This window comes from Xyrauchen texanus, chromosome 2, assembly GCF_025860055.1.
Source record: "Xyrauchen texanus isolate HMW12.3.18 chromosome 2, RBS_HiC_50CHRs, whole genome shotgun sequence".
In the NCBI taxonomy this organism is placed as follows: domain Eukaryota; kingdom Metazoa; phylum Chordata; class Actinopteri; order Cypriniformes; family Catostomidae; genus Xyrauchen; species Xyrauchen texanus.
In genome coordinates, this window is record NC_068277.1 from 25315345 (window position 1) to 25342466 (window position 27122).

The 27122-nt window shown below is 38.1% G+C and overlaps 1 protein-coding gene across 1 annotated transcript; it reads right to left on the bottom strand.

Annotated features, from left to right (window-relative positions):
- Positions 1-232: 232 nt before the first annotated feature.
- Positions 233-27122, bottom strand: LOC127659569 (homeobox protein aristaless-like 4). The gene is made up of 4 exons (XM_052149443.1): positions 26479-27122; positions 8785-9098; positions 3109-3237; positions 233-1796 (listed from the first exon to the last, which is right to left on the bottom strand). Exons 1-4 carry the CDS (start codon positions 26789-26791, stop codon positions 1479-1481), a joined length of 1074 nt encoding a protein of 357 aa, XP_052005403.1. The 5' UTR covers positions 26792-27122; the 3' UTR covers positions 233-1478.

A 27122-nucleotide genomic window follows, 5' to 3' on the forward strand; every position in this document is an offset into this window, starting at 1 on the left:
GTTACAAATAACATTTCCTTCTAATCTTTTCTCACAATCTCTACAGTGTCCAAATGTTGCCCTTTTACATGTTTAGTTAATCTATGTGTGTGTGTGTGTGTGTGTGTGTGTGTGTGTGTATATATATATATATATATATAATATATAACGCAAATGTCATGACTTTTGTGCTCTGTAAGTTATGTGCAGAGTAGCTCATTTAATGGTGCATGAGTGTATATGTGTACTGATGTAACTCGAACTATGGTTGTGTTAACCTAGACTTTATCAACTCCCCTCCTGGCTTCATAGTTAAAGATAGGCTAACACGAAGCACAGGCTGATCAGTTCTGTCACAGAATCCCTGTCCACAGATGTCTTGGTGTTAATTAAAAAGACTGCCTGAGAGCACGGGTGTGTATGGACTCTGAGTCACTGAGGTCCAATGGTTTGGCTATGGTAGAGGGCCAGACCCTTTTCAGCATGGGACTTTGAAAGAGGAGCCATGACAGCTGAAGGGAAGCATGTGCAAGGCATGTTTGTTTTGCATTTACCCTGCGCACAGCTGTGTGGATTGTCCTTTCCCAGAACACCGGAACACTAGTCAATTCACCTTCTCAGTAACCTCTTAAAGGCCAAAGGGAGAATGTGAAGACTCATGATTCTGCACTTGGAAAGCTACTCCAGGCTCTGAAAATTAGTCTGTTGCTCTGGTCGATAAGACCCAATCTTATCTGGTCGATAAGACCCAATCCCTACATTAATAGCAAGGATTAGCTTTACTTGTGTTGAAATGCAAGTAATTGAAAAGCATTGACATGTTGTCACTTTTTCAGAATGTCCCTAGGGAGGGTGATGAGATGCTCCTTAAGATGCAATGAAGATGTACCATTGTCCTGCTTCATCAATTGTATTCGTTTATGGTTCAATTCAATATGGTTTTTAAAAAAATAAACCTGGGAAAATTCTTCACTGTCAGAAACTACATCCCTTGAAACTGTCTTGGCAGAGATGGCATATTTGGAAAAGGAATATGTGACAGAACAAGAATTCAACAGGTTTTGATTTATACTGCGAATGAAAATAAATCCAGATTGGTAATAGATGAGATAAATTTGCATGTTTACAAATTGGACTCTAGTGTTCAGCAGATAAGTGCAGGGTTTATATTTTGTGTTTCTATTTGTTTCTTCATTTATTTTTAAAATTATTTTGTATGCATTTAAATGTCAGGTTTGTTTTCTTGTCTTTCTTGTTTTAAAGCCAGATGTTCTCAATTTTATGAGCATCTCTGAATTTCCCCCGTTTCTGATTGTCTCTCTTGACCTCAAATTTAAATGAATTTCACATAGTTTCTTTATTATTTCTCAGTCCACACACACCTTGTCCCCAGGTCATGCTTTGTATCATGCCTTGGTGGTTAACTGATGTTCACATTTGCTCATGTTCTCTTCTCTGTTTATTTGTCAAGGGAGCTAATATCCTGATGTTGTGGGGAGTCATGTAGCCCAAGAGATGGCTGCGCTGTGTTCCTTAGCTTTCATTCGCAGCGTTGCAATGCTTGAGGACTTTCGGTCAGGGTCCATGTTTAATTCATACCCATTAATACCAGTGCTCATGCCTGGATTCCCAAACAAGCTGCCCATGTGTGTCTGTCCCATGTGACCTCCAGGACTCTGCACTCCCAAAAAGTCAGACATTCCACTTGCAGCGTGTGGATGCGGCGGCATGCAAGAAGTGACAGAGTCACAAGGTACGACACAGCCTGGCACTGGGGATGCTGCACTGCTGCTGCCTATCCAGGAAGGGTTCTGAATCTGTAGCAAAGACAAACACAGATTGTTAAGTTATAATGCATGCATTGTGTGGATGGGTAAGTATATGTGTATTGCTATCTAAGCAGTACCGGTAATAACATTCATTTTAGATATAGTCGTGAGAGCATTTTTAAAGTCCAACTCCTCTTGCTTTGAAATATTGCTTTGGAAAAGTTGCAGAATCCTCAGTGGTACTCGATGTAGAGATTTATCAAGTGCTGTGAGGCATTCATTTGGTCCCGTACTGAGTGGGAGCTGCTTTACCTAGTGCGGAGGAGGAATTCCTGTCTCTGTACGCTCCTTCAACACCCTGCCTGCCTCTCCAGAGTAACCTCCTCTGCTGAGCGAAGGGAGCTCAGAGTGAATTGATAGGGCTGTACTGGGGGGGGGGGGGGTCTGAGGGGAGGGCTGTGGAGGGAGATGAAAGCCCTCTCAGGGAGATGCCCCAGATGTGAGCAAAGCTGCATTCCACAGCTGCAGGCTTGCTCCCCAAAGAGCTACTCCTGCCCTTCGACCCGGCCACATATTCATAATAAATCCAGGAGATTCTCTTGCTCTCCTCTGAGGGCGTGTCACCCTCAGCCACAGCCCTAGTCTGACCTGATTCTGGGGGCTGGGGGAGCCTTCGGCAGAGAGTAGAGATGCAAAGGTGTCTTCCTCAGTTCCCAACATTAAGTACGTCAACGTGCATTTAAACTCTAGCTACAGCAGGTTTTTACATTGTCAAGCCACAGTCTTCATCTGCCTGTCCAAATATAGATGACACAATAATTGTAAGATTATTGATGTTTTAAAGGATGAACATCAGCCGAGGAAGTGCCTGTAATACACATTATGTGCATTACCTCTGTCTTTCGGAGCAAGCGCACACTGAGGTTAGTTGTGGTCTAATTGCTGGTCCGTCACTCTCAGAAAAAAAATAGCAAAACTTGTACCTTTAGGGGTCCAGTAGCTTGTCACTTGGGCAGTACCCTCAAAGGTACAATCACTGTACTCTGTACATGTCAGTTGGAATGCATTTCTTTCAATATTAGAACCTTAAGGTACAATTGCTTTATCTAGGTATGTTAGTACAACTTTGCAAAAACCAGACTATATAAAATGTTTACATGACAAATTTAAAGACAAGGTATTGTTTTAGTCAGACTGAAATGTAACTTTTAAAGTGCGTTTTAAGGTCTTATACCTTCCAAAACTTTTTTTTTGTTGAAACCTCTAATGCTTGTCAGTAGCATTCAGTATTCTGCATTAGTAATGTTCATTACTAATATTTTCTTGAATTTTTAAGCTAATACTCGAAACATCACTATACCTGAGCGTAGCTCTCAGGTCGAGTGAGAAGGGGCAGTTCATAGGCGGTGGAAAAATGTGTTCGGACCTGCTGCATTTGTCCAAAGCGTTCCCTCTTCCGCCACTTGGCTCTGCGATTTTGGAACCACACCTGTAAGCAAGACAGCAACCGTTAATAATATGGATATCACATTTGTGGAAATGCGATTAAGTGACTTCATGGTAACTGTCCTTTCATGGTGTTACATCATGCACAGGAAATGTTTTCTTAGTTGGAGATATATTGACAGTGATAAAACATTCGTTATCCACAGTAAGTGATATGATCGCTTTGTCAAACTCCCCATTATTGCCCCTTACGGCGCATTGGACAGTGATCACTTTGTGACTCATTTGGGATCAGATGTCCAGTTGCAGATTTTCTGGTGCCTAGAGATGCAGTCCAGTCATTATAGCTGTAAGTCTTGAGCTCATGTAGGAAGCCCCTCAGCTATATTATTTTTCAGCATCTTTTCCTGGAAAAGTTCAGTGAGACCTGGTTGTTTGATGTTGTGGGAGTTGACAGATTGTGATGGCCTCTTCTGAGTTTCTTTTCTATCAGAGCCATCAGCAGCAGCAGGAGGCAGGGAGGGGAAATCAAGAACCCACCAGGGCCAGAGGCCTCAGAGAACAGTGTCACTCCTCCACATGCACGCCTGCTTTGATGGATTAAGCCAGTGTCACACTAGGAGACTCCAGATAACTCAAATTTTGCCAAGGGTGTCACACTTGCAGACTGTTTTGCTGAGATCTCACTCACTTCAGTCAAAGGTATGCCATACTGGCTGATACAAAATGGTGGATGGGAGACAGACATTATGACTCCAACCCGATTCTCTCTCTCTGATTCCCTCTCATGTAAAGCTCACCGAAATAACAACTAGAGTACTGTGTGAACATGAACAATTGTAATAGAGGGATTTAGGTTGTGATTCATGTAGTAACTTTACCTTGTGAATGTGTGCGATTGTATATTTATCTCGTCGAGGCTTGTTGTAGAACGTGTATATCCATATGTAGCTTTCAGTAAATAAGTAATTACTTTGCTTAAATACAGACTGTAATGGATCCTCGTTCTTATTTCATTAGTTATTTTGGTGTAGGAGAACCCCAAGAAAAATGATTGTCCATGAAGGAAAAGATTTGATGTTTCTTATTTTGGTGTTTATTCACTGTAACATGATGTATTATGCATAATAATGCAATATAGGCTAATAATGACACATCAAGTCAAATGATCAATAAACCTTTGTTCATTACAGCTGCTTTTCCATTAAAACCCTCAGAATTAACGTCTAATCCAAAAAACATTCAAAACAAAAACTGGGCAAAGCAAAAACAGTAACACTAAAATAAGGTTCCATTTGTTAACATTAGTAAATGCATTAGGTATTATGAACAAACCATTAACAATATATTTTTCACAGCATTTATTAATATTTGTTATCGGTAGTTAATAAAAATACAATTGTTCATTGTTAGTTCATGTTTTTGTTTTTATAGTGCATTAACTATTATTAACTAATACAACTTTTGATTTAGAAAATGTAGTAGTACATGTTGAAATTAACTTTAACTAAGATGAATAAATGCTGTAAAAGTATTGTTCATTGTTAGTTCATTTGAACTAATGTTGTTAACAAATAGAACCTTATTGTAAAGTGTTACTGCAAAAACCTAAAGTGCAATTTGCCACATCTTTTTGTTCACAAAGAAATATTAAAATAATAAAAACTGAAATGTCAAACCATTTCTCACATTGGCTAATTTCTTTCTCTTTATTTTTATGCCTTCCTCATAGCACAGAAGTGTTTTTCTGCCAAGGTGAAACAAGATTCTCTACAGCTTGAGATGCATATACACTTGGTGTCTTCCTCCAGAATCTGCATTTGTTTTAGTATGCGGCTGAGTGCGATCGGGGACAGAAATGTTCTTAAGTAAATGTGGAAGCTCATTGGTCATTTGATGAGAACACAAGAGCCCGCCCTGGCTACAAAACAATTTTTTCTAAAAGTTTTGATGTGATTTTCCAAGTGATGGAACCATTAACTCAGCAGGGAGACATGACCACCCAATGGCAGACACTAATGCTTGGTCTCTCACCTACTGACTAGCGATTATGTAAATTAATCTTACACCTGAAAATTGCTGGAAAAAATCGGCAAATGTAATGCAGACTTAAGGAGATTGCTGATCAGCTTTTAGAAAGGGAGAAGGTGAATTGTGAAGATATTTTACCTCACCAACAATTATACATATAGTGCTGGATTTTATCTGGCACCCTTTGGACATTTTTTCCTTTTTTGGTTTACCTTGCTATAGAAATATGCATTCAGTTTGTCTGAATAGACAGTTGTTATTTGGAGACCTGGGAATTAGAGAACAAATAATACATAGTGATTTCTCATGGCTTGCAGTCTGAAGAGCTGCCAAAATTCCATTCTTTGAATCCCTGCTCCTCTCTGTTTAGAGCTATCTGTTTATTGATTTGTGGAGTGGAAATGTTTTTTCAAATGCAGACATTCTTTTGTCTTGCAATCTGCATTCGTCACGGAGCTTGAACTTGGATCTGGGTATGGGTCTTTGGTCAATCAGTTTGTGGTTTTTGCATCCATTGCCAGCGAGATGTCAGCCTATCTCTGTGTAACCTGATAGCACCTCAGCTCTGCTTGTACTTAATATGGTGGTGGACATCAGCGTCCCTTGGCTCCACATCATATGTTTGTAGAGCTTAACTGCCTGGAGAAAAATGAACATTTGTTTTCTGAATTGCACAGATTTTTCAGAGACTGCATCACTTTTGTAGCTCTCTGCTTGCGACCCTGAGTGGTTACATGGCCATCATGTTTTGAAATCATGCTAGTTAATGACACTGTTTGGGCACCTATAAAATGCTAAACTAAATTTTAATACCAGCACATGTATTATTGTCTATTTTTATTCATTTGTTTATTTTTATCTTTTTCTTAGACTGTCTTCCCCTTCTAAAATCTAAGTAGGGATGTTGGGAATTTCAAAGGAAAGATTCAAAATGGAGTTTGTTTTCACTTAATGTTTAATTTCCTGACGCCTAAGCCCCTGGCTTTCCATATCTGCCCCTCCAACCCGGTAGACGAGAGGTGGAAAGATTCCCTTGCTGCTCCCGTCTCTCTCTCAAACTGATATGAAAAGTCTAGGTTTAGGCTTCCAAAAAAAGCCCACCTTTGAACCTGACTGACAGAAAGAGAATGAGGGACCATTGTGGAATTATTTGGTCATATGTGGTCTGCACAATGCCCCCCCCACACACACTCACACTCTCTCTCTCTGTCCCTCTCTCTCTGTGTTTCTTTTCTCCATTTCTTTCCCTTCATTGGTTCTGCTGACATTGGTATATTAATTTTGGCCAGCATCTGTTTAGAAAATAGCTTTTTGTAGAGAAGGAAAAATGTGTATGTTGTCCATGCATGCAAGTACCACAGTAATTGGTAAAGACGTTGACAGCTAAAGCAGCTTAGAGGCTTATTATGAAGCTTTATTTATGTTCCAGCACCAGGGGATAGAGAACAGAAACACTGGGGGGAAAAAAACAGACAGAAAAAGGGAAAGGGCAGCTTTGAAGTCAAGAGTAGCTTTGAGGATTGGTGGCCTGCCACTGCTGTCACTCGAGCTCACCTCTTCTGCTTCAAAATCAAAAATGTTCCCCCTCTAACTTCAAGATTGAATTATTATTATTTATACTTTTGTGGTTTAAGCTTTTGTTTTTGGGGTGGCCCTTATGTCCAGATCATCACTGAAGTACTGATATTTACTTGACACATTTGTTTACAGTGATAAATTAAATAATTAGCCATACAAATTAAATCATTTTAACTAGGGATGCACCGATACCGATACCGGTATCTGGTATCGGCCTTGATACCACATTTTCTAAAGTACTCGTACTCGTTAAAAGGCCCCCTGATACCGGGGACTGATACCACAGTGTTGTCCAAAGCGGCAGAGTTTACAACAAACTGAAAAAAATACTTGAGTTGCACTGTCACTGTTTAAATTTATTTTTATAATTATTTATTCTGTAATATGTTGCATACAACATGCTTTTCATTTTAAATAAATGTTCTTAATTCCAAACTAGTCCCTTGTTTTTTTGTTAAATTATATGACTAAAGCTGTTACCTGTAAATTTAAATCATGTTTTTTTTATTAAGTACTCTGTATCGGTATCGGCGAGTACTGAAATGCAAGTACTCGTACTCGTTTTCCAAAAAAGTGGTATCGGTGCATCCCTAATTTTAACCTCTTAACCTTTGACCAGATGTGTCCTGAATATTCAGATGTTAAAATCTGATGAAAATGTCCTTAAAATATAATACATTTTCATATTTATTTGTTTTAGTCCTTTTATGTCATTTTAGTTAGTAAAATATATATTTTTTTCAAACATTCTGATAAATGTGTAATTTATTAATTCATACTGTACATGTATTTAACATGTATCAACAAATTACAGCATGTGAAAACCCAAGGTCCTGAAATAATACCATATAATAAATATACTGAATTATTCAATACTTTTGAAGTTAGAAGTAACCTCATTGTCTGTGCAAATGAAAGTTGTAATATTAATGTTATGTTGTGGATAAACCTGATTAATCTCATCATTATCGTTGGTGATTTCCAAAAACCCTTCATCAAACATTTTTGTTGATACGTGTGTAAACCATTTCACCCATTAACCTGTGTAGCACAAGACAGCTAACAAGCAAGATAAGTTGCTGGATAAATAGCTAACATTTCACCAACTAGGTAATACATTTTTTTCATGCTGCTGTACCAAACTCTAGGTTAGGGGAACTGAAAATTTTATTTATCATATGATCTATATTGTTTGTGCAATATTAGCAAAAAATTTGACAGATTTTCTGCCAAAATCAGCTTAAAAAAATGAGAACAAAAAAATCTCAATCAAAAAGTAGATTTTGTGTGGGCCTAGTTTTTTTCCAGAGTAACTGAGCCCTTTACAGTGAAAGAGGCTGTAAGCAAACCTCACCACATGAAGGAGCTTCAGGCCAGGTTCTCTCACCTACCCTTGAGAGCAGATAGGGACACATTCTTTCCTGATTGGGACATTAATGAAAGACAAACAGTGTAAATCCGAGGCTTCTAAGTAAAGCCTGCATTTGGGATTGGGTAAAGGGATCTCCCAGTCTGTCTGTCAGTGCAGGAATGCTGCAGTAGTGTTGGAAGGATTATATGCAAATGTAAGGATGGGGGTGGGGTCAAAGAGAGGTTCTGGTTTTCCAGACCCAGGCTCAGTGTAATGCAGCTAAGCTCAGAGGTTTAGGTAGAGGCTGTATATAAAAGCAGATGTCTATTCTGAAACCTCCTTTCCCTTTATGCTCTCTCTCTCTCGTGACAGCCAGCTTGGTCTGTCCATTTACATTTAATAATCTTTGCACTGAGTAATCTTTCACATCTTGTGTCATTGTTCTTTTACAAACTTTTAAATGTTGTGTTGCTTATTCATTTAAAATGAATCCCATCCCTCATTTCTCAAAACTAAGCAGGATTAAAATTAGTAAAGACTTTGGTGTGGATCTAGCCTCATTTAAAGGTCATTCAAAACATGGGGTAGAACTCGGTAATGGATATGTGGAATTTAAGGGGGCTCACTCACCTGGACTCGAGCTTCTGTCAGGTCAGTCCTCAGTGCGAGTTGTTCTCGGGCATACACATCAGGGTAGTGTGTTTTCTGGAAAACTTTCTCCAGCTCCTCTAGCTGATAGCTTGTGAAGGTGGTACGGTTGCGCCGTTTCTTGCCCTTGTTGCTCTCTCCTTCACCCTTATCCAGTGGAGAGGCCAGTTCTGAATTTGGCAGCTCCTGGGGGCTCTTCACTCCTGACTCCTTTACGCTGAGGTAGCTGCCATCCATTCCTGTGGGATCACTGTTTGGGGTCAATTCAGAATCTGTCAGCCCTGTGCTGTCTTTACCTTTAAACAGAAAAGGTGAGGGAGTATTTGCATCAGTTTAATACAGAAGTGATATAAGAGAAACAATGCTCTCGAAATTTCAAGGACTATGCCTAATTTTTTTTTAGCAAAACACATGTACTTTATATAGTGCTTTCAGAAAGCATAAGGCTGCAACATAACAAAATATGAAAACATCTCTTATACCACATAATGACAAACCAAAAACCAGATTTTTTATAACTTTGCAAATTTATTCAAAAGAAAAAACTGAAATATCACATTGAAATAAGTAGTCAGACCCTTTGCTATGACACTTGAAATCCGATTTCTCTGGATCATATTTGAGATGTTTCACACTTTGATTGGAGTCAACCTCTGGCAAATTAAATTGATTGGACTTGATTTGGAAAGAAACATACCTGTTTATATAAGGTCTCATAGCTGGAAATGCATATCAGGATAAAAACCAAGCCATGAGGTCAGATGAACTGCCTGCAGAGCTCAGATACAGGATTGTGTCAAGGCACAGATCTGGGGAGGGCTACAAATTTTTTTTGGCTGCACTGAAGGTTCCCAAGAGCACAGTGCCTCCATAATTCTTATATGACAGAAGTTTGGAACAACCAGGAATCTTCCTATAGCTAGCCACCTGCACAAACTGAGCAATAGGGCAAGAAGGGCTTTGGTAAGAGAGGAGACCAAGTATCCGATGGTTACTCTGGTTGAGATCCAAAGATCATGTGTGGAGATGAGAGAAACTTGCAGAAGGACAACCAACATTGCAACACTCCACCGATCTGGGCTTTACAGCAGTGGCCAGACGGAAGCCTCTTCTCAGTGCAAGAGACATAAAACATCACCTGAAGTACTCTCAGATTGTGATAAACAAAATTCTCTGGGTTGATGAAATGAAGATTGAACTGTTTGGCCTCAATTGCAAGCGTCATGTCTAGAGGAAACCAGGCACCGCTCATCACCTGCCCAATACCATCCCAACGGTGAAGTATGGTGGTGGTAGCATCATGCTGTGGGGTGTTTTTGAGCGGCAGGGCCTGGGGAACTGGTCAGGGTTGAAGGAAAGCTGAACACAGCAAAATACAGAGATATCCTTAATGAAAACCTGGTCCAGAGCCTTCAGGGCCTCCGACTGGGCTGAAGGTTCACCTTTCAACAGGACAATGACCCTAAACACACAAACAAGACAATGCAAGAGTGGCTCAGGAACTACTCTGTGAATGTCCTTGAGTGGCCCAGCCAAAGCCCTGACTTGAACTCAGTCGAACATCTCTGGAGAGACCTGAAAATGGCTGTGTACCGATGGTCCCTATCCAAGCTGACAGAGCTTGAGAGGATCTGCAGAGAAGAATAGCAGACAATCCCCAAATCCAGGTGTACAAAGTTTGTCGCTTCATACCCAAAAAGACTTGAGGCTGTAATGCAGCCGGTGACAGCCAGACATCACTTCAGTCTATTATGATGGACCTCCGAGGATGAACTAATGCCAACTCCAAACATAAGACATGAGATACTTCATATGCCATTGCCTGAACCTTGGATTTAGGATGGACCTCACTGAAACCTCACTGATCTTGGCCTGCATCACTTTGGTCTAATGATGGAATACACTCTTGAAATGGAATACATGGACTACCAATAACTTGCCAACAAAAGCCTTCATCAGTCAACTAACAAGGACAATTGCATCTATATGAACTTCTGCAGTTAATCCAGGATGAACTTCAAAGACATAAGTCATTAATCTTAAAGTTCTTACAAAATATTTGTTTAAACACTGGCCCTTAACACTTAGTTTAATAATTTTAAACAATGTCTTGCTCTGCACATAAGTAATATTGGCATTATATTCATGATGTTAGCCAGAGGGGAACTGGCCCCCACAGTGAGCCTGGTTTCTCTCAAGGTTATTTTTCCCCATTAACCAAAATCTTATGGAGTTTCGTGTTCCTTGCCACAGTCACCTTCAGCTTGCTCACTGGGGTTATAAATACAATTATTATTTAATACCTTATTTTTATGCACACAATAGTATTTAATTGAACTACACAATGATTACTCTAAGACTTTTATAGATGTTATGGTTTAATTTTCTGTTATTGCATGATTTTCTGTAAAGCTGCCTTGAAACGATTGTGAAAGGCGCTATACAAATAAAATTTACTTGACTTGTAATCTCTGCCAAAGGTGCTTCAACAAAGTAATGAGTTAAGTGTTTGAATACTTGTCAATGTGATATTTCATATATATGATAACTTTGCAAATATATATATATTATTTGCAAAGTTAACAAAAATCTGGTTTTTGCTTCGTCATTGTGGGGTGTGGAGTGTAGATTGATGTGAAAAAAATTATTTAAAGTATTTTAGCATAAGGCTGCAACATAGGAATGAATACTGAATGTTTGAATACTTTCTGAATGTGTGCGTGCGCACTTCGAATTGCGATTATTTCACACAATGAATCATAATGCCCCCAAACTGTAATATGGAAGATTCCTGAGAAATGCAAGCTTGTAGTGCCACCTGTTTACTCCAGAGAGCAGTAAGTGAAACTTCAGCTGTATGGCAACGTGCAGTTTATATAGTGAACAAAACAACCCTTCAAACATGCGTTAAGTTCTTGCGTTCAAAACTAGGGGATCTCAAGATAAGTATTAAACTATATTTAACTTGACACAGTGACCTAAAAATTTTATGTTTATGACGCAACGCACCCTGGACGCTACACAAGCACGGCTGACGCAGGTGTAAATTGACGGGTCCTTAAACAAGCCCTCATAATAAATCTTAAACTGATTGAAAAATTCCCTTTTGAAATGGATTGCTGTGAACTGTATGCCAATGATTGGCTTATGTTGAATAATATGGTAGTAAACAATACATTGTATTCTAAAGCCGCTTTTTGTATTGTCTTATCAATGATTAACTCATCAACTCTTCTGCCATAAGAATGTAATGCATTTTAATTATCTGAATATTTTGTATTTTATATGTAAATAAATATTTTCAATATTTAACGATAACCATGTATAATTATTTCATCATTATATATTGAATTATTGTTATATGAGGGGCTTTCTCAGCAAATATTTGTTTATGCAATTAATTGTGATGAATTAACTGGGACACAGTGTAATTTATTCAATTACAGATTTTAATCGATTGACAGCCCTAATATATATATATATATATACACTCACCTAAAGGATTATTAGGAACACCTGTTCAATTTCTCATTAATGCAATTATCTAATCAACCAATCACATGGCAGTTGCTTCAATGCATTTAGGGGTGTGGTCCTGGTCAAGATAATCTCCTGAACTCCAAACTGAATGTCAGAATGGGAAAGAAAGATGATTTAAGCAATTTTGAGCGTGGCATGGTTGTTGGTGCCAGACGGGCCGGTCTGAGTATTTCACAATCTGCTCAGTTACTGGGATTTTCACGCACAACCATTTCTAGGGTTTACAAAGAATGGTGTGAAAAGGGAAAAACATCCAGTATGCGGCAGTCCTGTGGGCTGAAAATGCCTTGTTGATGCTAGAGGTCAGAGGAGAATGGGCCGACTGATTCAAGCTGATAGAAGAGCAACTTTGCCTGAAATAACCACTCGTTACAACCGAGGTATGCAGCAAAGCATTTGTGAAGCCACAACACGCACAACCTTGAGGCGGATGGGCTACAACAGCAGAAGACCCCACCGGGTACCACTCATCTCCACTACAAATAGGAAAAAGAGGCTACAATTTGCAAGAGCTCACCAAAATTGGACAGTTGAAGACTGGAAATATGTTGCCTGGTCTGATGAGTCTCGATTTCTGTTGAGACATTCAGATGGTAGAGTCAGAATTTGGCGTAAACAGAATGAGAACATGGATCCATCATGCCTTGTTACCACTGTGCAGGCTGGTGGTGGTGGTGGTGGTGTAATGGTGTGGGGGATGTTTTCTTGGCACACTTTAGGCTCCTTAGTGCCAATTGGGCATCGTTTAAATGCCACGGCCTACCTGAGCATTGTTTCTGACCATGTCCATCCCTTTATGGCCACCATGTACCCATCCTCTGATGGATACTTCCAGCAGGATAATGCACCATGTCACAAAGCTCGAATAATTTCAAATTGGTTTCTTGAACATGACAATGAGTTCACTGTACTAAAATGGCCCCCACAGTCACCAGATCTCAACCCAATAGAGCATCTTTGGGATGTGGTGGAAGGGGAGCTTCGTGCCCTGGATGTGCATCCCACAAATCTCCATCAACTGCAAGATGCTATCCTATCAATATGGGCCAACATTTCTAATGAATGCTTTCAGCAACTTGTTGAATCACTGCCACATAGAATTAAGGCAGTTCTGAAGGCGAAAGGGGGTCAAACACAGTATTAGTATGGTGTTCCTAATAATCCTTTAGGTGAGTGTGTGTGTGTGTGTGTGTGTGTGTGTGTGTGTGTGTGTGTGTGTGTGTGTGTATATATATATATATATACACACACACACACACACACTGAGCACCTTATTAGGAACACTATGGTACTAATAAAGTGCCTGGCATGGTCTTCTGCTGTTGTAACCCATCTGTCTCAAAGTTCGACGTGATGTGCATTCTGGGATGTTATTCTGCTCACTACAATTGTACCGTAGCCTTTTTGTCCGCTTGAATCAGTCTGGCCATTCTCCATTGACTTCTCTCATCAGCAAGGCATTTTCATCCACAGAACTGCCACTAACTGGATGTATTTTGTTTTTGGCACCATTCAGAGTAAATTATAGAGACTGATGTGCATGAAAATCCCATGAGATCAGCAGATAAAAAAATACACGAACCAGCCCGTCTGGCTCCTACAATCATGCCACAGTCAAAATCACTGAGATCAAATGTTTTCCCCATACTAATGGTTGATGTGAACATTTACTGACATGTATCTGCATGATTTAAGCATTGAACTACTGCTGATTAGATAATTGCATGAAGTAGGTGTACAGGTTTTCCTAATGAAATTCTAGGTGAGTGTATATAAAAGCTCAGTGCATCACTATGAGCTTAAACTTAACAGTTGTTAGTACCTCTTCTCCTATCACCATTGTGTAGAGAGAGTCTGTAGATTAATTGAAAAAGTGACTTATAAACAATCCAAGTTTATCTACAGAAGGGCACAATGATGAACTTCTGATTTGCTTTTTGTGAGGGTCAAACCAGAAATCTTAAGACTTATGCTTTGACGACTACACCTCTCAACCCACTGTCAATTAACACAAACTACTGATCTTTTGAGCATTACCTAAAATGTGTTAATGTTAAATTAATAATAGCTTTTACAAATTATATGATAGCTACTTCAAGTTTTTTGATAAAGTTTATAATTACAAGAAAGAAAATCTCTTCCATTATGGAATTTATTGTATAGTAACACTTAGGGGAGGGAAAATGTGCAGTTCATTACACATTTTCTAGCCATTTTCTAAGTGACTGAGTATAAAGAAATTTTCCTCAAGGGTAACATGTAGTGTTTTCCTTCAGGAATTTAATGACTAAGTTCAGGAATGAAACTCTAAATGGTGCAAGCTGATGGGTTCTTTGAACTTGTTATCTGTTAGCCAATTAGCTTGCTCACATGTGATATGTCAAGCAAATCGGCTCAAATGGTGTAAACTTATTTAAAACTTTTTTGACGTACTTGGGTAGCCAATCAACTTGCGTATTTTTCTTTGCATAACATTTAAATTTGCAAGTAAGCAGGTTTCACTGCAGCGGCTATCGAATTGAGTTGGTACAACCAGTACTGCAGAACCACTGGTATCGTGTCATCTTTTTTATTTTACTATCGACTTGGTACCAAAGTAACGGTGCTTTTAACATCCCTAGTGTGAGGAACGAGAGAGTCTCTAAGGCCTGTGGCTTCACAACAGTAATGGCAGCCCAGTCTCCTCTCATAAATCAGCTGCTCATGTGAAACAGACATAGCAGCCGTAATTGCAGACTGATAGAAAATTACAGGTTTCCCGCCTCTGTGCATAGTCACGATCTGAAGACTAACACACACACGGTTTGTGGCAAGGGTGCAAAATGGAGATTGGCTTATAATGAGGCTGCACTAGGCCAGCAACTACACAAGACTCTAGAGGGGTAATTTTCTGCGTCAAGCCACTGGAAACACACAGCAGCTCAGCTGTGAAACCCCAGTCAGTGTGCCGGTCATAAATTTACTCTGAAAATGAATTGGAAGGTTTCAGTACATTAGGTCATTCCTCCTGCACTCTCAGTTCATTACCTGTCTGTGCTCAGTGGAAGCTATTCTACAAGGAACTGAATGCTCAATGAAATCATAATGTTTTCCAAAATTAATAGGTGTTTTGGCAGACTTTTAGCTTTTTTCATCTATCTACTTGGACTCTTGGAGGAATTGGGTGTAAAGCTGGATTAGAGTTGCTTTGGGGACATTCCTAATTATGTGATCCAGAGGCGACCCTGAGCAGTATGTCTTACTTTAGCACTGCACACAGAGACACAAAGTTATTTTAAGTAATGCAGTGCTGAGATGTGTTCATTTTCTCATGTGGCCTTTGATTAAAGCCTTCTCGAGTTTGAACTGAAAAGCTAATGTGTAAAAAGCTATTGGCACACATGCTTTTCTCAGCACTGTTGGCCATCTCACAGAGCCATGTTGGGTAACGTGGGCTACATGGAAGGACAAGTTAGCACAACCGGTCTTTACCTCCTCCAAGTACTTCTCTTCCAGCTGCCAATGACCTTAGCACTATACAAATAAAATTGACTTGACTTGACAATCTTGAATATTTTGATAGTGGAACCCATTGAACAGAGATTGTATGTCTATTCCTCAAAGCCTCGTTTTCAAATATGAAAAATTAAATATGGCATCTACCCTGACTAATATCCATAAATGTTAACTCTGATCTTCAGGAAAGCGACTAATGTGGCTTTGAATGTGACTTTGTGAAAATTATTTGCTGTCAATTATTCTAAAAATTTACTTGCCCTCTGGGAAAAAAATATTATGACATTTCATACTCTGCAAATCTGAGACAGCATTTCTTTGTCATGAATTGAAATACACTTTCCTTTAAATGAGGCTCCTGACTTCAAGTTAGTAAAAATAGCAGTTTTTTGCTTTTTTCAATATGTATACCTTAGAGAATGCTCTTTATCCTGACTGAACTGCAGGTTATATATCCTTCCACCCTTTTGGTTGTCCCCCTGCTTGTTCAGGCACTGTGGGCTCAGACATGACAGACATGGAGCCAGGCCTGGGGGTCTAATGGCTCCCACATTGCCTCTTGCCCAGGACTGACACATCGTGTTAAGCAAGTAGGAGCAGCATATTTACTCAAACATAAATATTTTCAGCTTGTACCTTCAGATGCCTCTTGCCCCCACATGGAAAAGCTGACAGCCTGTTTGAAATCAAGGCCAACCAATCAAAGGCTCTTGTTTATACCCTGTGTCACTGATGACTTTTTGGCAGACCTGGGGTATTGTGACAGTCTTGTAGTCCAGCAAGGGTTCAACCCGGTCTCTCTGTTGCTCAAGGTGAACAGAGAGTTGGCTGCCCCTGTTGCTTCTCCATATGGATGAGTAACATGACCTGCTTTTTAAAGAAATCTCACAGCAAACCGTTTCTGTCAGAGTGGAAAAGTTTTGGACATGAGCTCTGAAGGGGTTGTGGTTGAAGATTGCAACAAAAGGGCAAAGCTGAACATGGTCCTGCTATTTAACCCTGTATTAGACACACTGGAGACTCATGAGCTTGTTTATGGCTTATAGGAAAAGCTTATACCACAGACCAGACATAATCTCTTTCTTTTGCAATGAATGCAAATGAGAACATTATTTTAGCAGCATTTGTTGGATAACTTGCATTAAAGTAAAATGCTTAGAATATTGCCCAAAGTGACTTTTTGTTTCTGCCTGCAATAACGATATGTCAGTGCCTCAGTATTTCTGTGCATTACCTTTACGAAGTTTGCCTGTAGTGTTTATTCTGTATCGATAAACGGTGGAGTGCTAGTAATTGTGCAGTGCTGAACAGTGCTGAGCATGTTGAGTAATGGCAGTAGCATTTCCACTTCAACACAGTTCGGAGCAATATGATTGCAAATCACTCCTGGCTTAGATTTCTCAGCACGGTAAGCTAACCGTACTCAGGGCAGAGAAGTTTGAACTGTTCTGGAGGAACACCTTTACTGACTTGGAAAACCACAACTGATCACTTGCCCAGTCAGTCTATTCTAATCCTGATTTAGCAGTCTCAATGGAAAAAGTCATAACCATATCAACCAGTTTGGATCGGTACAGAATGGCATGATCGGTACAGAACGGCAACAGTAAACATTTGGCCCAACTGTAGAAAAGTGGCTATAAAGTATTATAACAGCGGTGGCATGCCAATTCAAGGAATTTTGTCACTTTGGACGGTGAAAGGACAGGAAAAGTAGTTCAGCTGTGGGTTATGAGATGGTGAGGTTCAGGCGAAGGACTAATTGGCTTTTTAACCTGAGTGGATTCACACCTGTATGCATAGCAAGAATGGGGCTTGTAAACCTATTTTACAACATCTACTTTTACCTCTGACTCCAGAGTCAAATATCTTCAAATGGGTTGCCATTTGATATATCCTATAAATCGTCAGGAAAGGGCACCACTATATATTTTCATAAAATATGCATGAATGGTTAACACAGTGGTTCCAGACCAACTTGCTCTAAAAAGCTGCTTTGCCTGCGGTAGGAGACGCCAGTGGTTCCGGACTTTGTAGGATGTTAGTGCTCGACCCTGTGAGTTAGCATGGGTTACATCTTTACAAGGGGCAGTCATTTAGTACCAGCTGAAAACGGGGAACACATCAAAGTGTAATTTAACTAGCTGTAAAGCGGCAGGGCATACCCTATGCTTTTTATGGAATCTGATTGTGAGGGTCAGCACCAGACAATAAAAGAAACACTATAAATTAGGCTACCTGGGGTCTGTGTGAAGGGTTAATGGTTAAATATGCCAAAGCCCCCAAAATGTGTAAAAAGTAAAGCACACAAATATGATGTGAAATATGAAATATGCATGTGTAGTAAGTCTTTATTGTGACTGAAGGCAAAGGATAAAGGAAATGTGGGAAGACTGTTTGCTCATCTAAGCTTTTATTTCTATCTGTAATTAGGATTGTTTTCTCTCCTTAAAATATGTATTGAATTGTAATAGATAGCTTAGTGCTCTAAAGCCAGGCCAACAGTCTGAACTTCCCTTCCACTATCTAATTATTTCAGGCTCTTACAGACGGACACGGCAACATTTGCTCAAGATTGAAGTGATATGAAGACAGGCTCTGGTTGGCGGCATATGGAAGTGGTTAAAGATTTTTTTATATTGGTGATTGTGATCGTGACACAATGAGATATTAGTAAAGAGTGGGCCTCATTAGTAAACGTCTGCAGTCGCAGCCATTTGCAAAACCAGAGCAAATCGCATACGTGAAGGCAGATGTGCCAACAGCAGCTCTGCTTATTGGGACACAATTCTGAGCATAACCTGACCAAACCAAAAAGGTCTCTCTTCTCATTTTCCCATTTTATGTTTTAGGGGTCACCTCACATTCTTGCGTTAGATTTAGCCTTTAGAGTAAAGTATTTGATTCTATGCAAAACAACTCAAAAAACAGCAGCTGTTTCAGAGGGATATTTGTGTCTCAGCTGGTGCGGGCTGAAAAAAAAGCCCAGTAGTGAGAATCTGATAGGTATCCGCAGAGAAGTCCAAACACACCGCTAGCCCTGAAGGACGATTTATCCCAGCAGGCTGCAGCAAAGAGCACATGCTGGGCAAGAAAACACAGCATTTCCTTAAACCTTCTATCACGATAAATCACAGTTAAGATAAGGTTGCTCAAACCCATGTTTGTCGATAGCAGTTTGAATCCACAAGCACTCTCAAACAGGAAGCAGATGGTGTCAGTCTATATATGCAAAAATGTTTGCTGGTTTTACAAACACAACTTTTCTTTCCCATGATTATGATTGTGGAGAGATCGGATTTGGTGGTTTTGGATAAAATATAGTGGGTAAAGTACTTTCGGCTGTGGCTTTTCTTTTGAAATATTCTTATGCAAATACATATCACTGTTTTCTAAACACAGAGATCATGTCTGACGCAGGCGTTATTAAATCAAACCCTCTTTCTATATGTTGCAAAATCTCCCCTTGTTCTATTCCTTGTTCAGTTTTGTTTAGCAGCTGACATTGCATTTGCAAAACCCTTAGTAAAATCCGAAATCTCCTGGATGGCATTAGAAACCACATTGAAGTAGTGCTGTATTTAACGAGCTTTATGGAATGCTGCAAAAAAAAAAAAAAGAAAAAGAAAAAGAAAAAAAATGGATCATTGTCTTTAATCACAAGTATAATTCAAGATAAAGGTTAAAATAAATCACCAAAAGCTAACATGGCATAAAAAGTTTCTGAAAACTCCTGTCTTACCATCTTTATAATATTTTATTTTGCTAAAAGAAGAGAGGATGTAATGCATATGTATAAATTAATTTCCTCCTGTTCACATTTTAAATACAGTATGTGCCACTGAATGGTGGAGAATTTATGCAACAAATCTACATAGATTTGCTTAAAGAATTAGCTTTCATCTCTGCTCCATCGCTCATAGTTGAGGACCCATTAGAGGGATTCTACTTGGATTTGATTATGGACCCCTCGTCTTTAAAGCATACTGACGACCTGCCGCTTTTAGGAGACTGAGACTAATGTTAATAGTAAAGCCAAATTTTGAGCTAACTGGTAAAATGATCCCAAGACCTTGTCACCGCTCCTTAGATCAACAGACTACAGCAATATGCCTTTTCCTCAGGTTGTAGAGTACCTCTGTGACTTCACGGTCCAATGATAGTTTATGAATGATTGAAGTGGTTGTTCTTATTTGTAACTTTTTGAAGCTGCACGACAAGGGTGATTTCTAAATTTATGGTGGATTAGTTTCAGGATTCAAATATGACTCCTTTCTGAATGAAAGCCGTTCTACTTCCAGGACACTGAGCTGTTGGATTAGCCACGCCCCCTCTTTTCAAAACCCAGAACTCCAAAGAGACCAAAATTAGCTTTATTGAGAGCAGAAATGGTTGTTAAAAACAACAGTAGTAAAACAGTTCCCTCAACTGACAACTGTTATGAACAACATGTCATAAAAATGCATTATGTCTCAATAATTTGCTGCAACTACAATACTATGAGAATAGGCAAAATTATTGACCAGTCGAAAGCGTCAATGTCCAGGGTCCGCGGACATATTTTGGGAAATCTAATGACACTTATTTCATTAATATCTTTCAAGGAGTAAGAACATTTTTGCATACCTATATATGAAAAAAAAAAAAAACGCTGCAGCACCTTTGAAGGAATATTCCGGGTTCAATACAAGTTAAGCTCATTCGACAGCATTTGTGGCATAATATTGATTTTATTGTGAATTTCCCCTCATTTTCTTTAAAACAAAAAAAACGAATGGGGCGAATTTGTGAACATTAAAATACTTTTTCAAACATATAGTCACAAGGCGTAAACAATATGCGTGTTAACATGATTTGAGTGTGATAAAATCACATACTAACCTTTTTTGTTTAAAGTTATAGCCAATTGTATGATTTCATTGCCATGACAATGTAATGTAAACAAAGCCTAGAATGACTAAAAATGAAAATGTAAAAAATTTTACAGCTCAAAAAATACATGAGTTTTAACAGAAGAATTAATATATGTGCTTTTATAAAATTATAATCTTCACATTTCTGCCTTTTTAAACCCTCCAAAAATTGGCCCAGTTCACTTCCATTGTAAGTGCCTCACTGTAACCTTGATTTTTGCTTTGAGTCAAACTTAATTTATGTGCTAATCAACATTATGCCACAAATGGTGTTGATAGAGCTTAACTTGTTTTGAACCTGCTTCCCAGTGGTGCCGTCTGGCTCATGCGCACTGACAAATTCACAGCATACCCACCTCTGCAGTCACCACCACACCACTGATGCTTCCATATTTCAATATAATCAGGTACAATAATTAGACTTAATGCTGGATATGTTTGTGTAGCTTTGTTCAAAAGTGTTGTTCCAAAAAAAACTAAAAAAATATTATGTGAGTGAAATTTAAAAATGAAATTGATTTAATAGTGATTATTCATGTAGTTATTTTATCATTAGATTTGCATCCTTGTAATACTACTTTTTTTTACATTCTTGTGTAAGTTATAACTAAATTACTAAAGTTATTTTTTTTTTTTACATATCTAAATATATCAACATATCTTCAACATATCTCATATTTCACAGCTTTTTATCTTTTTTCCCCACTTTTATTTATGTGTATAACAAAGGTCAGGGCTCAAAGTAATTCTGATCATTTACAGAGCACTTTTAATCACTCACGTTTTTTTAACACAACCTGAAGTATTTCATTAGCTTTGAAACAAGAAAATGTTCTTGCTCCGTTATCACCTATAAGTCAAAGCTCATTATAGAAATGCAGAACTGAACTACTTCCTTTCATGTAGTTACTCATCTTACTGGCCATATGCTCATGAAAACATAGTTAGCTAGATTAATTGAGAGCGTTTGCTTTAAGGAAAAATATCCACCAAATTACAGCTCTACAACTGTAAAGTCATAATTATTAAAAGTTAATTCAGACTTTTAACTTTATAACAGGCACAACCATAGTGATTAAGATGATGATAATTTTCCACAATGTCCATAAAATCCATAATGTACTTGTGGTCCTGATAAAACAACACGTTTTGTCTTATTTGCTTTGTAGTTTTTGGATTACTCCCAAAATCTGATTAAATCAAAGACTATAAATATTGCTATCCCCCACTTGCTATGTGTCTTGTAGTTGCTCTCAGCAAGTAGATACAAACTATGAGCAAGCTTAAGTATTTGAGATTTATGCAACTACCGAAATACATAATACAAACGACAAACAAAAAAAAAGTCACGAGCAGTCTGTTTCACAAGACTACCTCTTATTTTTTGATTAAGCTATCATAGGCATGAGTTGATGTCAGTAAATCCACTGTTATGTAAACTTTAAACCATAGATATATAGTTTGCAAACTATATATGGAACTATTAACTTTAGACTACAGCCACATGTATAACTTACAATGATTTCTTATTAAATGTAAACTCAAAGAGGTTACTAAATATTCTAGCTGATGAACAGTGTCTAGCCTGTTGGTACATGTTGTGTATCCAAAAGGATTGAATGCCTTCAATACGTTGTTCATAATGACTTCATCTAAAACAGGCCTTCGGACTGTAAGTGCATGGGTAAAGCGCATGCGCCCTTGATGTTATTTACAAAAGGCAAGTCAAATCTAAATATTTGTCCAAGGCATTTTTTAACTAAGTTTTACAAAGTCGTCATCTTTTGACATTTCATGGACTTCTTTTGGTTTTGAGCTTTCTCTGAATGAAAAATAAATCGAGACCATGTCAATGTTCATCTGACCCAAATTAATCTTCTGTATAAGAACTATTTTAGCTAATGGAGCACTTAATTCAGTGCTGTGGTCAAATTGGGGTTTCACTGGAGAGGTAATCAAGGGCTCCCCATTCAGAGTGTCATTCTTCTTTTGTTATTGACACAGACCACAAAAGGAATTAGTCAAAAGCTTTTTTAAAAGACCACATGCCCTCTTCAACCTAAATTTTTCATGCCCATGGGGAAATATGGTGGTGATTCAAATTGCAGTCCCATTTAAAAGTTTAAAAACTTAAAATCACAATGCACAAAATATGCCTCAACAAAATTCATTTTTGGCTTACAAATTCCTTTGGCAGAACATTTTGCACTTTTTGATGCTTGTTTGAAGCTTGTTCATAATTCATTTTTTCAGAATGAATTATGAACAAGCTTTTGTAAATTAAATGCAAGTCTAAGTAATGAATTATGGATCTATAAAGTTATATTTGTTACTATGTCAAACAGATACATATTATGTCCACTGCAAATGTATTAGTAGCCTATAATAAATTCAGACCAGCAATCATAAACTCAATCTCCTTATGAATAAATCAAATGGAATGTGTTTTCAATGTAACATTTATTCCCACTGGTTACAATTATGACTGAAATTTAGTTTGAAATTTAAAGGGTCTAAGATTTGTCCATGTATTTTACACAGAGTTGTTAATAATAAATGAATAAATGTGCAGACTGTTTTGATGTCATGTGAAGATTTTTACATGAGTGTTACAAATGGACACATGACCAGGGCAATGGACAAGCAAAACATGAAAGATGAGTCGAAGCTCCATTAAAGGAAGCAAGTAAAACATGTCATAATACAGGTTCAACTACCATACATATAATGTTTTATAAAGAGTCTGTTATTGATTTATTAATATGATTACTCTGGCTCATATAAATCATGCTCACAGGTCAAGTAAACATGTAAGCGGTCAAACGGTGTAAACTGTGACCAGTGGGAAAACACAGAGTCCCATTTTTGAACAGGCGACTGATTGACTGATTTTTTTCATTATTAAATTGCAGATTTCAAAGTATTGCTACATTAAATGAAACAAATTAAAATGCATATATACTGTATAATTTACATTACAACAATACATTGAAGGTTCCCACCAGTTACAATTGTGACCAAGAATAATTCTCTTCACTAACTTAAAAAATATATATTATATATATAAATATGAGTTAAGGCAGTTGCCCAGGATGTTGCAAGAATCCATTCATTCATCTGTTATTTTAAAATATGTTATCGCTTTGAACTGAGACAATGGATAGAAAAACGTCAGGATGTAACGAAAGGCACGCATTAGGCATTAGACCCGTTTACTAGTTGTTGACAAATGAAAAAAGATCTGGATATTGTCATTATATACATGTTCCAGGTATTTCAACACTCCCCAATGAGGCTTTTCTTTTATAATTCTGATTTGGGATGCATAAGCTATAAACTGCGTTGAATAGAAAGACGTCACATATTATTTAGCATAAACGAGTGTTTTATTACGATAGAGGGTTTGTATTTGTTCATTTATTTTAATTGATGTATATTTTTTTTTCAGTAAACAAAAAACAGCATGAAAATAAATTAATACGGTACTGCTGACTAATTTAAAATTTGTATATCTCAGTGGTCAGGTATTTTAGGCTACTTTGCACTAAATTTCTTCTATGGCTATGGTGGCCGTTGTTTTCGTCAGATAAATTTAGATTCGCATGGGAAACTCGACGTATATTTGATAACATCTGCACAACAGAACATTAGACTATTTAATGTAGCCTAACATATGTCAACATCTTGTTGCGTCACCCGTTTATTATGCAGCTCGTTCACGAACGCTGTCTCTTATTAACCGGATGACGCGCTGTGTTTGGTCGTTAAAAGTTAATCCGATCTCCGTTAATTTCTTAATTCTCAAATCTCTCGTTGTGCTACTGTCACTGTCGTTTTTACAGTATTGCTGGTGATTTTGTTGATTTTTGATAGGTTCGCTGTTTGCACTTGTTAAAAACATGTGTACGACTTTCTTTTCATTTCATGTCATCTCGGCGATGTTCAGTATTTTGTTGTTGTTTGCGTGAATCGAGCGGCTTCCACAGGAGACGATATCGGTTTTTATACCAACCCTGTAGCCTACCACAGGCTTCATATGCCATATCAAATTGAGATACAGGGTGATTTATATATATATATATATATATATATATATATATATATATATATATATATAGGCTACAATGCTAATGTCCCATAGGCCTAGGCTATATTGTTTCAGGCTATTTTATTTAAACAAGTTTATATGGTAAAGATGCATTGCGGTAAACTGCTAAAAGTGCTGTAACACCTGAAAGGCGTCTTGCATATAAACCTGTTTTAGTTCTATATAATTCCATAATTAGCTATAATTCCAGAGAAGCATGGTTGGCTAATATATGGCCGCACACCACATTTACACAGAATTGTGTTCTTAATATACAGGGAAACTCTCAAACAAATAGTGTCCGTTTAAACGACGTGATTTGTTAAATGTGCATTAACACAAACGCAACAAACTTTTATAAACACCTTGAAGCATTATTCAATGTCATTCTGCGTTACCAACAAACCCTTTAGTTTTCATATCGGGAAATAGTAAAATTCTTGTTTTTCCATTTCGTCTTTTTGGATTTCTCTATAATTTGTATGATAAAAATATATTTTAAAATATATTTTTGACTATATTTTTGCTTAAATAGTGAAGATTGATGTCAAAAGAAGGAATGTTCCTTATTTCCCTCAATGCTTTCGAATTGAGTTGAATTTATTTATTTATTTATTTTTAATGTTGTGTGATAAATGAATAGCTATAGCCTAGGGATGACTCAATAGAGTTTATTCTTGAAACAGAAATGTAAATTTAAGGTAGGTTACTGAAAAAAAAAAAAAAAAAACTATGTAGGCTACAACCTGTTTGTGCCCATATTCTAAGTTTACACTGTTGCTTCAAGAAGTGTTTTTAATTACTATAGCTACATTTTCAGTGCAGTCTCTCGGTATCCCATTTTGACATTTCTGTAATTAACCTTTTATAACGTTTTTTTAATCAGTCTTTGTGAATGCTCGACTCTCACGGCAGTGTCTTCAGTTATAATAGCATATAATTCCAAAAGAAAAGCCCATCACTTCATTTCCTGTGTGTGTACAGTTGTGCGACATGTTCCCCTAACCTTGCCTTTTATAGACCAAGTGATTGCAGGCTCGGATCTATGAAAGCCCCGCTGAAGTAAAATATCAATAACAATAACAGGCTAATGATATTTGAAAAAAATTATGTGCTGCCCGACAACATGTGAAACAATATAAATGAGTTGTTATTTTTTCTTCCGAAAATGTGTTAATTTAATTGTCCGATGCAGATCAAATAAATTAAGGATTGTACTTCAGATTATCGCATTAAATATAATTTAATTCAGCCTTCAAAGGTAAAATGTAATAATCGGGGAAGTTATGCCTCCTAATTGTGTTACTGTGATAGCGGGGCCAGTTATATTGGCAGTAAGTTGTGAAGTCCATTGCATTTGCTTTGTAAATATTACAGAGACTTTACTCTGATTAACCGCATAAGGGGAGCTAGATCTCAGTTCTGTGTCTAATTGTAGCATTTTGCTCAAGGGCTTTGCAGATTGTCTTCACAGAGTCAGGAAAGCATTCATGTCATTCCTGTAGAACAGAGCGCTTTCTAGAATCTAGAACTGTTTTATTGCTCTACTTCTGAATAATACGAGAGAGTGGAAGACATCTTGAGTTGCTTCTCGCCGCATACTACTAAGAATATTTCACAAATACTTTATTGTAAACTCACCATAACAAGCGATGAGCCCTCCGCTGTGTCCACTTCCCTGTTGGAGTTTGCTGCTGTCTGGGGGAGTTTTGCAGGAGGACCTTTGCATGAAGAGGTGGTATTTGTTAAAGGTGCCTTCCTCAGCAGTGGCATCCAATGACTGGCATTCTTGCTGGAACGTGCTCCGAGATTTTTCCCCGTACGTCTGACCTTTGTTGGTCAAGAAAGCGGGGCTGTATTTGGTGTCACTCGCCTGGAATGTCGTGAACGGATTCGCTTGGTGATCCCTACCTTGCGGTGCAGATGGGCTATAATATGAATCCATGGATGTCATCTCGCAGAATGAAACGCACGTCTCGGCGTTCAATCCTACAAAAAAAAAAAAGTTTGGAGACGAAAAAGACGTCTAGACTTTTTTCTCTCTTTCCTTTCTGGAGAGTAAAGTGAACAGACACTCTCACACTCTCTCCCTCTTCCTGATGCAAACGAATACACACGCACACACACGCACACACACACACAGACTTGCGCGGCAGCTGGGTTTGGTTATAAAAAAAAGGATTCAGATGTTTTCCAGAAAAGGATAGCTAAGCAAATGCTAAAAAGCACCCGTAAGGTTAGAGGAGTAACAAAAAATAACGCGTCTTCTGAATATGCAGCCCAGA